This window comes from Falco cherrug, chromosome 1 (assembly GCF_023634085.1).
Source record: "Falco cherrug isolate bFalChe1 chromosome 1, bFalChe1.pri, whole genome shotgun sequence".
Lineage (NCBI taxonomy): Eukaryota > Metazoa > Chordata > Aves > Falconiformes > Falconidae > Falco > Falco cherrug.
The window spans coordinates 21,138,784-21,151,963 of NC_073697.1; the positions used below are offsets into that span (position 1 = coordinate 21,138,784).

General features: G+C 38.6%; 1 protein-coding gene across 4 annotated transcripts in view; it reads left to right on the plus strand.

Annotated features, from left to right (window-relative positions):
- SEC24D (SEC24 homolog D, COPII coat complex component) overlaps nt 1-13,180 on the plus strand; it is a 58,207-nt gene that overhangs the window by 11,216 nt on the left and 33,811 nt on the right. For all 4 annotated transcript variants that reach the window (XM_027797552.2, XM_055701034.1, XM_055701035.1 and 1 more), the window contains exons 5-8: nt 285-548; nt 1,319-1,440; nt 4,963-5,074; nt 6,421-6,548. In XM_027797552.2, the coding sequence (XP_027653353.2) occupies nt 285-548; nt 1,319-1,440; nt 4,963-5,074; nt 6,421-6,548 (626 nt within the window). The remainder of the gene's footprint in view (nt 1-284; nt 549-1,318; nt 1,441-4,962; nt 5,075-6,420; nt 6,549-13,180) is intronic.

A 13,180-nucleotide genomic window follows, 5' to 3' on the forward strand; every position in this document is an offset into this window, starting at 1 on the left:
CAAACGCTGCTTCCCTCTCTTTTCCCATCCACCCCAGCTGCAGGCTTTTATTGAAAATAGAGTCAAAAGAAATAATATTGAGTGTCTGAATCAGTTCAGACTTAAACTATGAGGTCAGATATGTTATGTTGAACAGGCATTCAGAATCCTCATAATGCAGCATGGTTGGTATGGGATACAGTACTTGTTATAGGTTGTAAATGTATTGAGCAAAAATAAAACACCTTCCGCGCAGAGTTGGTAGGTGTTTGTTTTTGACTTGGCTGACATAGTTTCTTACACAGGTCCTGGCACTACTCCAAGCTCTCGCATGTCTTCTGGGCATCCGGCATCTTTTCAGGGTCCACAACCACCACCACCGACACAGCAGCAAGTCACTTTACCATCTGGATCACAAGTTCCTCCACCAGCAAATAGTGGCCTTTGTGCTCAACCATCGTTGCCTCCTATGGCCAGACAAGATGGGATCCCTGGACCTGTCCCCCCAAATCCTAACTTGCCACAGCTTTCAGGTCAGCCTTCAGGGCCTGGATATCATCCGCAGCAAGGTAAGGAAGGATGTTTGTTAGCAATTAAAAACAAAACATGCATGGGGAATCACTGGTGGAACTGCAGCTATTCTCAGCTGATGTTCTGCTGACTTGGAAAAATGAACGTTGAATCCTCTTTTTGTAGAATGGAAAGATATGCATTGTCAGTACATTCAAGGCAGGCTATGCTTTTCCTCAAAAGTTTAGCACTCTGAGACTGGAACAAGGAAAAGGAGATTAAGTCAGATCAGGAACAAAATTATTTGGTTAGTAATAGGTAAAGGTGCAGTACGGTACAGAAAGGAGTTTTTCTTATACTCTGTAAAGGTATAGGTTGCTCTCCATCTTACAGTACTGTCTATCATAAGCAGCTTTCAAAATTACTTTACTATAGCAATAAAGAATTGTAACTGAACACAATTATTTAACCTGTCATAGGCGAGTAAAAGAGTTATTTTGACAACTAAAAAGCCAGCTAACTAGACCAGTTTGCATTGACTGATGTTAGGGGAGAGATTCTCACTAATATAATGGCCTGGTTTGAGTAACTGTGGTAATCTCTACTAACCATCCTACTTGGCATGTACCTGAAAACTTTGGAGCCAAAGTTGTCACGCCTAGTCTTGCACTGAGCCAAAGTAATCCATTTCTTGCAGAAAACAGAAGGGAAGGAGAAATTGCGTTTAGCTGAGTAACAGTGAGTTTTATGGTAAAAGTTTAAAATTGTGTTAATGATGTTAAAACATAACTTAAATAGTTTAAATGAATTATCATTTGTAACTCTGCAGCAAACTATGGTCCTCAGATGGCAGGATCTCAGCTGTCTTATCCTGGTGCTTTTCCTGGGGGTCCAGCACAGCTCCCAGGTCCACCTCAGAAGAAGCTCGATCCTGACTCTATTCCAAGCCCAGTGAGTAATGTCGCACTAATTTTTTATAAAAGTAAATTTCTGCCATATTTAAGGTAACGGAATGACAGTGATAATAATAATGTATTTATTTTAGTTGGTGGGGTGTTTTTAGGGTTTTTTTGTAACATCAAACAGCACTTACATGGCTTGGTTCACAAGATACATTCCAATTTTTGCCATTTCTTAATTACATGCTGTTTTGTAAGCTGTACTGTCAGTTTTGCGTAAATCAGTGCATAATGTGTTTTTTAGTATGGAAGAAGCTTTATCACTTTATCTAACATGGGACATACCCATAATACCAAATACTTTAATAGGAATTTGCAATAGGATTCTTAGTATGACAGTGAGCATTACTGAAGGATTACTTGCATTCACTGCAGCTAATCGCCTTTCCTTTTCATGCTGGCAAGTTTGAAGGCTTAAATTTGGTAACAGGTAAACACTTGAAATAGCATTTGTGCAGAATACAGGTATGTGAACTCTAAAACTGCAATCCTGGAAATGCTAAGAAGTCCCGTGCTCAAAAGCCACCTCACCATTTGATTTCAGGAGTTCTGCAGGCAACTAGAATTATTTGCCTGAGCATCCTTCCAGTTGCTGCAGCTTTGTAAAGATTTCGGTGCCTTGGAATATACTTATTGCTGAAGTTTCATACAGGTTGAAGAAGCTTAGCTGTTGGAACATGCACTGGTGGGACAGTGTTTCTTCTTCTTAGGATGGTGTTAGAGAAGAAGAAAACAAGGTTATGATTGTGTCCATCTTTCTTAAATAAAGTAGGCTAGTTGTTACCCAAAGAATAGCTAGTCAGATGCAGGCTGCATTTTATTTCTTTATTAGAAACAGCTGATTTAAATAAAGGGAGAAAATGTGCTGAACTCATGGGGAAAACACATTCTGATGCACACACTTATACTGGTTCAGACAATTGTCTGGACAGGTCAAAAGTTCCTTGGAGAGTCAGGATTTTGAAGCAAGCTGTGTCCTGCAACTTGACTTAGAACTTTCTGCTTCAAAAAAAAGTGTATTAGCCACCACACCATAAGCTAGTCTGGGTGAAGGAATCTTCCTCTGCTGAAGCAGTACTGCTGTACGGGAAAGAATTTGTGTTCCACCAAGATGAGATAAAAGTGTTTGTCTCAAAGCCTGACACTGTCTAGTAGGGAGCAGCCCTCCTTCCTTAAACTGGGATATTCTACTATCGTTCTGGACAAGATTATTTGTTTTATCCAGCCATAGTTTAGATGTAAAATCCCCATAATTTTGGAAAAATGTTTGCTGATAATCACTGAGCTTAATGTAATAACTGCAATTACCTCCATTAAAGGCAATTTTCAAGTTAAATGTAACTGAAAGTCATTGCATAAAAAAACTGAAGTGAGTGTTTCAAATTAACAAATGGTCTTAATAGGTCAGTCATTCCTAGTGTTTCAGTATGGTGCTTTCGACATAAGGATAAAATGGTCTTGTCTAATTAAAAAAAAAGGGCGGGGGGAGGGAGAGAAGGCGGTTTGGCATGAAAGCATGGTCTGATGTCTTGTTTCAATTATGCACATAGAATAAACAGCCTTGACTATGGCAGCGATGTTAAAATAGGTTAAAAGGTTTGTTTAAGCAGCACAGAGAGGATCAAAATTACATGTTTAAAAGAAACTTAATCTGGGTCAAAGTCTGTAAAGGGCAAAAAGCTAATTCAGAATGAGGAATAAGTATGACCATGTGTATTTCTCTTCTTTTATTTACATTATATAATTACAGTAGTGTTGCCAGTTAAATTTACTTCTTATCTGTAGCCATTGTTGATTTATATTTTTCTTACATATGTTAGAGGTTGATATGTGCTCTGACAACATCTATGAAAACTAGCATCTGGGCTTTGTCAACAATTATTTCCAAGAATAATGATGTATTTAGGTCAGTTAACTGTGGAATACCATGGTGCATTGATCCTTTGCAGAGCTAAGTCTGAAAGTGGTTTGCTTTCTTCAGCCAGTGGACCTTTTTAGAGCAAAACCTTTTATCTTCTAATGCAAGAGTTAGCAATAAGTATACAGTCCAAGGAGGCAGGGAAAAGTAATCAAGCAGAAGATATAACAAGCTCTCTGAGGAATGTACTGTATATTTAAATTGCAATACAATAACTTTACTGGGAAAAAAAAATTACAGGCCCCAGATTATTTCCAGTGTGTTAAGAAATACCTCTTGGACAATGATCAATAGACTCTATGCAATTAATTTTGTTTTTCTTCTCTGTTTGCTTTCCAACAGAGGCTTCTGAACTTCCCTAGCTATTATTAGAAATTCACGTACAGTGGAAAGATACAATTCCATGGGATACCAACAGCAGTGGCAAAGCCAGTTTCAGAAATTCCCTGTCTCATTCCTATTGCCTCTCACAGCTGTTCGGCTACACTCTAAACCAGATTGCCGAAAAGATAGCTTCTTTGAGGGAAGAGGAGGAATAATGGTATCATCTCAGTGATCCGGTTTATGGTGTGGAACAAAATACAGCTTTATATATCTTCAGGTATATCCTGAAAAGTATCAGACTTTAACAGGGGTGAGGAACTGTGCAGAAGCAACAGTGGAGGAGGTGTATGGGAAAGGAATTTGTTCAGTAGTAAAGCCAGTTTCATGAGCGCTTCATGAGATTACATTATACATTGCTATAAACGAAGCTTCGACCAAAGTAAATCTGTACATGATCAGAGCTGCTGCATTTTAATAATATCTGTGATTGCTCTCCTTTCTTTCTAGGAGGAAGCTCACAACATGGTAGTCTGACCTAGGGAACAAAACCCCTCAGCTCCCGTGTTGAAATACTACCTAATGGCCAAAAAGGCTTTTCTCAGGAGTTCTAAATTGCTGCTTTCTAAATGACAGTGCTGAAATACAGCTCAGCTAGGAAGATGATCTACTATGTAGATTATTGTTTATTTCTTAGCCTGTGCATGGAGCCTATTCAAGAGGAATGGGGACTAACCCCTTCCACCATTGCAATCCGATCGATTACCTGTACATTCATTTATGAAGAACAGCAGCTGGCATGACTAGGGTCATTCAAAATATAACCAGGTATATATGGCATCCAAGTAAGGTGATGCACCTTGCACTTCAGTTTGGTCTGGGAGAATGGAAGACCAGATTCAGTAATGAGGACTTATTTACATCATCACTCTCCTCAATTTGCTGGCTAGCTTCTCTTGAGAAGGTCTGTCCTCCTAGCAGTCGTCGTACTTACTCATTTGTTCACTGAATATAGGTCTTATCCACCCCAGCATGCAGTGTTACACCTGAGTTCCAACAGGCAACTGTGGCTGTAACTAAATCATACTGCTCAGCTGTGTGTATAATTTTCTTGTTAAATGTCCCGGAAGCCTGTATTGTGATAGGTTTGTAGCACCTCGTGTCTAAGACAATGTCTCTAGTGTTACTTGGTGTAGATGTTGGTGTAACTGTTTATGAATGTAACTGAATCCATGGGTTACTTTTCTCATACCCTTCTTGCTTCTTATTCATCAGATTCAAGTAATTGAAAATGATAAGGCTTCTAGGGGAGGGCAGATCTATGCTACAAACACAAGAGGACAAGTTCCTCCTCTTGTCACCACAGACTGCATAATACAAGACCAAGGTAACTGTCCTTCTTACTAATTTGGTAGTCTTTCTACATGAAATATAATTTACAATAAAAAAAGACTAAATTCTCAGATTTCTCATCAGAAAATGATGCTCCTTACTCTAAATTAGACACGAAATAGGAAACTTCCTTTAAAGAAAAAAAGTAGGGGTGGGTGACAAGTGGGAGTTGAATTCTTATATCTTGGGTTAATACCTCCTCTATCCTTCCAGACCTTTAAAATAATATGATTAGTTGAGAGAACTTTTCTTTCTAACTTGAAATTTAAAACCTTGAAAAATTGTAAGTTGAAAATCCTTTTGGGGTTCTTCTGAAATTTTAGAAGATGGAAAGTACAAGCAGCAATGAGACTACCACTGTTAAGTATTAAAATACATATTTTAGAAAATTCTGTCTAACTGGTAGGGGCAGCATTCCAGCAATCTAGTTGACTATTTTTTCCTTGGGCCAGTGTATCTGCCTTTGCTTATGCCTAGAGCCTGGAAGTACAATATTCCATGTGCTGCTTTTGACAGCAGACTTGATATTTTAGTACGAGTTAAACTGATGGTGTCGTTTAGTCCAACATTAATTTATCACTGCTTGGAGAAACTGCTTAAAATGTACAAACCCATCAAGGCTTTTTGGCATTATCTGAGAATGGGGTAATGCAGTTCTGACGAACACATTCCTTTCAAGAAACAGAGTAGATTGATAATTAAAAAAGGAGCATAAGGAAGCCAATTTCTGAAGCCCGGTTGCCTTTCAGTGCTCTCATCTGCAGTGCACAGTACAGTTTCCCATTGAGGGAATTGAGCTAAGTGTGCAACCAGAAGTGGTGTGGTGATTTTAGCACACTATATTTTACAAGATAAATGAGCATGGTGATGTTAACACAGATGCACTTTTTTCTGAACCGGAGCTTGCTCATTAGAGTAGTCTTAACAGTAGGTATCAGTCTGCAGCATTTCTTTATGTCCCGTGGTGACATTACCACTGGGGATTTCATCCATATTATTTTCTTCTAAGATCTTAGATATGATATGTTTCAAACTAATCTCTGTTGAGATTCTTACTGTGTGGCGTTTTTTCTGATTGTGGGGTTTTCCTTGATATGTTTAAATCTGTGCTTAAAACTCAAACAGCAAGAAAAGGTTTATCTACCGGGAGGGGCAATGGGCTGACATACAAAGAGGAGAAAAGGGCAGGAGCTTGCATGGGGGGGAAAAAAAAGCATCTATTTAACTCGGCATATGCACTTGTTGCTTTGTGTTGTTGTTTTGATTTTTCTGGTTTGTGTTTGGGACAGGCGCGTCCCTTTTAACAGCCTTTCATTCTGTACACTATGTTGGGTGTTGCAGGCCATGCCAGCCCTCGTTATATCCGATGTACTACCTACTGCTTCCCATCGTCTTCAGATATGGCCAAACAGGCTCGCATTCCACTGGCAGCTGTCATCCAGCCTTTTGCTATTGTACCACCAAATGAGGTAAGGACTAACTGAATATTAGTCCTACGTGGTTTTTGTCTCCTAAATATTACAGACTTGTTCTTCTCTGATTGGGTTGGGGTTGAGGGTGTTTTACCTCTGACTGTGAGGAAGTAAGACACTAGAGAGATGTCAGAAAACGATGAGATGCATTTGGGTCACGATGCAACTTGAAGGGATAAAAGTCTTTGTTTTCACAGTTGTCAGGCTTGTAGCTTTTCTAATCTGAACCACTAGGTTCCTGGTGTGTTCCCCCAACTGCCTCTGGTTCATGCCAGCTTTGTTGGTTGCTTGCTCTGCTGGAACTCCATAGGCATGGGCAAAGACATTAAAAAAAGATGACCACAAACTGTATCAAGTTCATTTTAAGACGTGGATGGTTACATTCAAAGAATGACATGTTTCCATTTAGTTATTTACAAAATAATTTAATTTCACAACAGGCTGAGAAGATAATGGTATTTTCTACTTCAGTGAGCTTAGTCATAGAAAGAAGACAAATGGAACCACCCATTTTTGGCACTCATTTGGAAGCACTAACCTAGTCAGTTCCTTTTCTCACGTTACTATCTCTAATAGCCCTTCATATTCCAAACATACCCCTCGTTCTTCTGCAAAGTATTTGTGCAGGTTGGCTGTATCCTGTGGTCTTAAAACAGTTACCCAGATTTCCTGGCATCCTGAAAGGATTTTAGCAGCAGCAGAGGTAAAACCAGTTTTTAAGTGCAGCATTTAGCTGCATCATCTGTGGGATCATCTTTCTTGTTCTTTAGCTTCTGCCTTCTCCATTGCACAGCTTATAAATTCTGCAACAAAGGTCTGCAGAATGCATTTCCTTTTCATGCACTGCACTAATGTACTGTCAGAGCGCTGTTTGCTGGGAAAAAAACAGGGATTTCATGAAAGTTGTAGCGTGTGATTGTGTTTTCAAAAATGTCTCATAAAATGCATGCACAGAAAGGTCTAATTAAAATTACACAGACTTTCAGCGCTTGGTTTTGTGGTCTTTGATTTTTCTTTAACTTTTGTTTTATTACTTGTAAATTCTTAGGGTTTTTTTTTTAAATATGTTGGAAAAAAACAGATGTTGTTCTTTATCAGGATGGATAAATTCCAATGCAACAGTCCTCTGTAGTTTGAATTAAGAGTATTATTTTAGCAGGGTAGTATGTAGTTATCTTCTTTCTGGTCCACAGGGAAATAGGATGTATTACTTACGGATCTGCAGATACTGTGTGTCAACATTTGTCTGCTAGACAGCAACTTTGGGTTTCTTTCCAGTTCTTGAAGGGAATGTGCAGACTTGGCTTGTTGCCCCACCCCCCGGCATTTTTTTCTAGATGAAACTCCTGCTGTTGCTTTTGCAGCCATTCACTTTACCAGCCAACCTTTACTCTTCACTACCCTTTATCCCAGTTTTTGTGCCCAGGCAGCACTTACCGATTCTGCTTTCATGTTGGTGCTTCATTTGTGCATCTTTCACTTTCAGTCAGCCTGTAGTCATTTATGTCCCCCATGCAGGGCTTTCCTGTCTCCCGCATGGTGTTTGGATAGGGTGATCAATGAGTTGCTAAAATCTAAATCTCTTCTGCATACATAAATTAGCAGGATGTACAAACACTTGTACTTGGCCAAGTTCAGGAGGTTTTCCCAGGGTTGGCAGGAAGATGTACTCAGTGACCCACCCATTCTGAAGTGTTAGTGCTCTCAAGCTGCTGGAAAGGTCAGTGGAATTCATTAATCTGTAAAAAGCAATGTATTTTTCCCTAGCCTTTTTCTTGGAAGAGGCTAAAAAAACCTCTGAAAAATGTCTCTCAAAATTGGCAGCAGTCCAGTGTGGAAAATTTTAATGTGAAAAATTATAGCTTGGTAAATTTATAAGAACTGGAGAGATGGTGTTACAGTAGGAAGCACTGGGCAGCCTTAACTGAGGCAGTTTTTCCAAGGCTTGACTGTGCCCTTTGTCTTCACTGCCGCTGCCAAAATAAGATCTTGCTCTTAAGCTCTTCTAATAAAAATGGTCTTCTATATGGGATTTATAACTACTTTAATTCTGAAAACCCACTTAATTTGAAAGAACCAAGCTTTTTACAGAGGTAAAATACATTCAGGGGCTTATTTGTGTTTCTGAATTTCCTAGCATGGTACATTCTGCCTGGAACTAGTGACAGCAAGGCACAGAATGTTCCTCGATTCAGAATATCTTCCCTATCTTAGTGCCTTTTAACAATGCCTACAAGTGATGCTCATCACATGTTACAGGGCTCAGTACAAAGTGGGAATCTGTCTCATCTCTTTATCATTTGATAAGCAGCATGTTGTACATATTAACTGTTTAAAATAATGATTTTTTTTCTTCTAGCCTTTTGGTGAAAACTTGGAATTCTACTTTGTTGCAGCTTCAGCTGCAGATGTACCTCTGTTTCTGCCGTTTCTAGTATACTCGGTGTTAGTACCCAAAGAACTTCAGTTCTGCTTCTTTTAAGAGGAGGAGGAAGAAAAGCAATGGCTACAAGGGTTTAGTGGACCATGGATGTGAAATGGCTGCAAGTGGTTTGTGCAGCAGTAATAACGATTAGGAGCAGCCACCTAACTGACCTATCTCACTTGAACTGAAAGGGCTTCAACAAATCTACACAGAATATGTGATCCATTTTGATGTGTATTACATAGACCATGCCTTTCTGTGTTAGTAAAGCCATATTTAAAAAGCTTTGGGTATCAGGGTCACTCAAGTGACTAATAGACTTAAGAGTTTTTTAAATAATTGGCGTTTTGCTTTGATCATCACTTACTAGTTGAGGGTGAATTTAGGATAGTGTATAAAATACATTTGCATTTTCAGTAGTCTTTTGTCATATAATTTTTTTTTCTATGCCATTATGGTACTCTATTATGGTACTAAGAGAGTTAGAAACAGAGGAAAAACCTTACCTTGCTCCCATTTCCAAATAATATGACAGTTCAGTGCAGTCTTCAGATGGTTTGGTTTTCCTTTCTGGAAGCCAATCCTGAGTGTGGATTTTTATTCATTGAGAAGGATTGCTTTTGCATTGATGAAGCATTACGTTCTGTCTAGGTGTCCTAAATGATATCAAGAGAACTGCAGATCATATTTTCTCCTGTCCATGCTTTGACACTGTGTAATCTGAGCTGCAGCAAAAAATTAGGAAAAAGCAGTGAAATAGCTAAGTCTGCTGACACTGGTAGAATTAGATGTATGAGAGGGAAAGCACAATTGTACAGACCTTATTTTCTTCTTTAATTGAACGCATTCACCATTTTGGTAAACGACTTATAAATGGTGGTACATGTCAGTACCAGTTGGAGGGTTGTGCGCTCTGATTAGTGTCTCTTGCTGAGCTTACACTTGGACCATCAGAGCAAAGTGTTGGGCTGTTCTTGGCAGTTCAGACAGTGGGAAGGAATGCCTGAGTGATTCTTCAGCTAAAGCAACTGGATAAGACGGAGTAGGAAAAAGTAATGGGTGCCCTGGTGTTGGCAGAGACATGTGCTTGATGAACATGATAGGCATCACTTTGCTGTCAAATGCGTTTTTTCCTGTTACTTTTTGACAAGGAGATCCTATGAGAAATTCTCTTTGGAGTTTACTGTAGCTTCTGCAGGTTAGCAGCATTTTGTTCTGCAAATTAGATATTTTTTCATGTCTCTCTCATTTCACATTTTACTATAAAGAATCAACAGTGCTCTGGCTGATGGAGCCTGGAACACTCCTTGAAGGTTTGGAATTAATACTTGTAATGAATTTAAAAAAAAAAAATAGCTGTCAGTTGCGTTCATAGAAACAGTAGTCAACTGGAAACTGAGCTTTGAGGATTTGTTTCCTTTCACTAAGAACATGGGGAGATAGAGATAAAAGATCCTGGGAGCCTTCCAATAGAAGGTTTAGATCCAGTGATCTGAAGCAGTAGCTTTCTCGGAAACGATCTTCCAGTTTGGAGGTCCAACCTGGGAAAAGAGAATTCAGGATTTCATCGTGTCTGAAAGGCAAATTTAAGATCAGTTGTCCCTGTGGGTTCTTTTGCGGAAAGAAGAGTGTCTACACACAGGGACTAGTCTCCCATCTCCAAAAATGAAGTCAGAATGTTAGTGTACAAAGTGAATAAGAATTTTTTTATAGCTAAGGTCTGGGAAAAAGCTGTCAGGAGCTGCGAAATATACAAACTTGATCAGGGGCATCTTTTGAAGACATGTACAACAGATATCTCAATTTCCAGTAAAGAATGGCATACATATTATCCCTATGGGAGAAAATAAGAATGCAAAGTAAAATCATCACAGTGCTAGATAAGGGTGCTAAATCAAAATATCTCATGCATGCTTTGAAGAAGTTTAATCTGTTTGGGGGAGGAACGACCCCAAAATAAACAGGGTTTGCTCCTGCAGTGAGAAAGAACAAATTCAGAATTAGAGAAATGTTATGAAATGAAAAGATGAAGATTCTATTGCTTTATAGCCTGTTAAAAACTCCCCAGGCAGTTGAGACCCAGTGGAATACGACCGTGTCTGAGAAGTTCAATAGCATCTAAAAGTCTGGTAAAAATTCTGAGTTGAGAAGACACAAGGCCAATGTAAGTGAATACAAAGCAAGGCATAAAAATACACCTATACTGCAATATCTGTCTTCACATCAAGAGAGGAAAGTTCAACTCCATAACAATGTGTAGTCAAAAGAGTAAGAAAGATCTAATGCAGCTAAGATGCATGATTGCGGGTGCTCACATGTAACCTGGTAAAACTGCACAATTAAAACATTCTAGAGAAGTGGTTATCAAATTTTAAATAGTAAAACTGGACACATTGTAGAAAAATTTAAAAAGGAGGCTGTACTTCAGTAATGTTAAATTGCAAGTGAGAGCGAATTTAACTAAGTAGAGACCATTTAGTAGAGATTGTTGTAGGGTTGTGTTTGGTATTTCAAAAGCGGCTAAGTTAGCTATGCTTGGCATACAGGCACTGAGCTTCAGAAGAGCAGAGCAAGTGAAATGGATTTATTCAGAAAAGCTCTCAAGTTGAAAGTTAGAGGGGCAGAATCCACCGACCACATGCAGTCTCTCAAAGATAACTACAAAAAAGCTAAAGCCAATCTAGAAAACAATAAAACTAGTGAACATTATGTGTGTACTAGATCCCATTCGAAATAAAGGCTGTTAAAACATTTGTGCCTTACTTCCCCTCCACACACCCAGTGTCTTAACAGCTCTAGACATTTCTGAATCTTATCTTTACCAATTTTTTATTTATTATTTCTCAAAAATAGCGGTTCATTTTCACTGTCCTGACTTGGATGATCTATGGAAAGTATTTGTTTGTTATAGATTGAGAATACAGTATCACTGTTTGATGTAACTTATTTTTAGTCCAGCAGTGCTTTAGCAACAGTCTATAAAAATAAACTAGCTCTCACAGTTATCATCATAGACCAAGCCATACATGAATTTGTTTTGGAGATGTATGAATGTTTCCAGAGCCTGAATAAACCATGTGATCTTAATTTAACATTTAATACTTGGTAACAAAAGGTAGTTAAAACAGTATTTCATGTTGTAAAACCAAAAATAAACAACTCCAAATAATTATCTGTACTTACATCTAAATTACCTTCTTCTTTGTTCCTTAGTAGTTTTGTGTTGGCATTCTCTACCATGTTCTTTCCTATTTTATTTTTGTTAAGAAATATTAGTTACTGAGAATTTAATACTTCACTTTCCATTTTTTTTCCTCAGTTAATTAACTAGTTAAAAGATAAAACTGGACTGGAATTACTTCTCAGAAAGGCTGGTGTTCATGAACTAAAAGCCATTTAACCTTTTCAGAACAGTGAACTTTGATGGTGACCAGTGCAGTTGAGCTGTTTGGAAAGCCATGGTTTATACAGGGATTTTTAAGGTTAGCAGAAGCTAAAAACTGAGGTGAAGATCTAGCATGTGATGCAATGCTCTAAATATTTTTTTTTGTTTCAAGAACAAACTCAAGTACCAAAGTGCAGATTTTCTTTTAGACTCCAAGTCTACTCCTTTGGGTTTTAAATAAGTCATTTAAATGTTAAATAAATATGAAGAATTAGGGAAATCACCACACTCCTGCAGCCTGCCCTGGGCTCAGTGAGGGCTCAGGTTCTGCTGTCTGTAGCTAGTAAAAAGTGCAAGCAGGCAGTAGCTTTAGTTTGAAGCATGGTTTTATAGACCCACGTGTTTATTAGTGGTCATGTGCTCATGCAGAGCTTTGCTTTGAGGAGAGTGAGGAATGCTTAGTTTGCAGGCAATACAAAACAATTCCAAGTAAACATCTTACTGACTGCTCCCTTCTGTTAGGGATTGGTTGAAAAGCACAGACTGCAGAAACAGATCCTTGAGGTGCTTGCTGGTAACATCTACCCACTCTAAAAAGCCATCATTTTTATTTTACCCTTTGATTTCTGCCTTTCATCTAGTTACTTATTCACAGGAGGCCCTTCCCCCATATTGCTTGAGAGCTTAGCTAATTTAAGAGCTTTTGATAAGGGATTCTATCAAAAGACTTTTTTCAAGAGGAATACATTATATCAGCTAGGTCGTGCTTATCTGCATGGTGTCTGACTCTTGACAAAATTCAATAGAGCTACGTGTCAT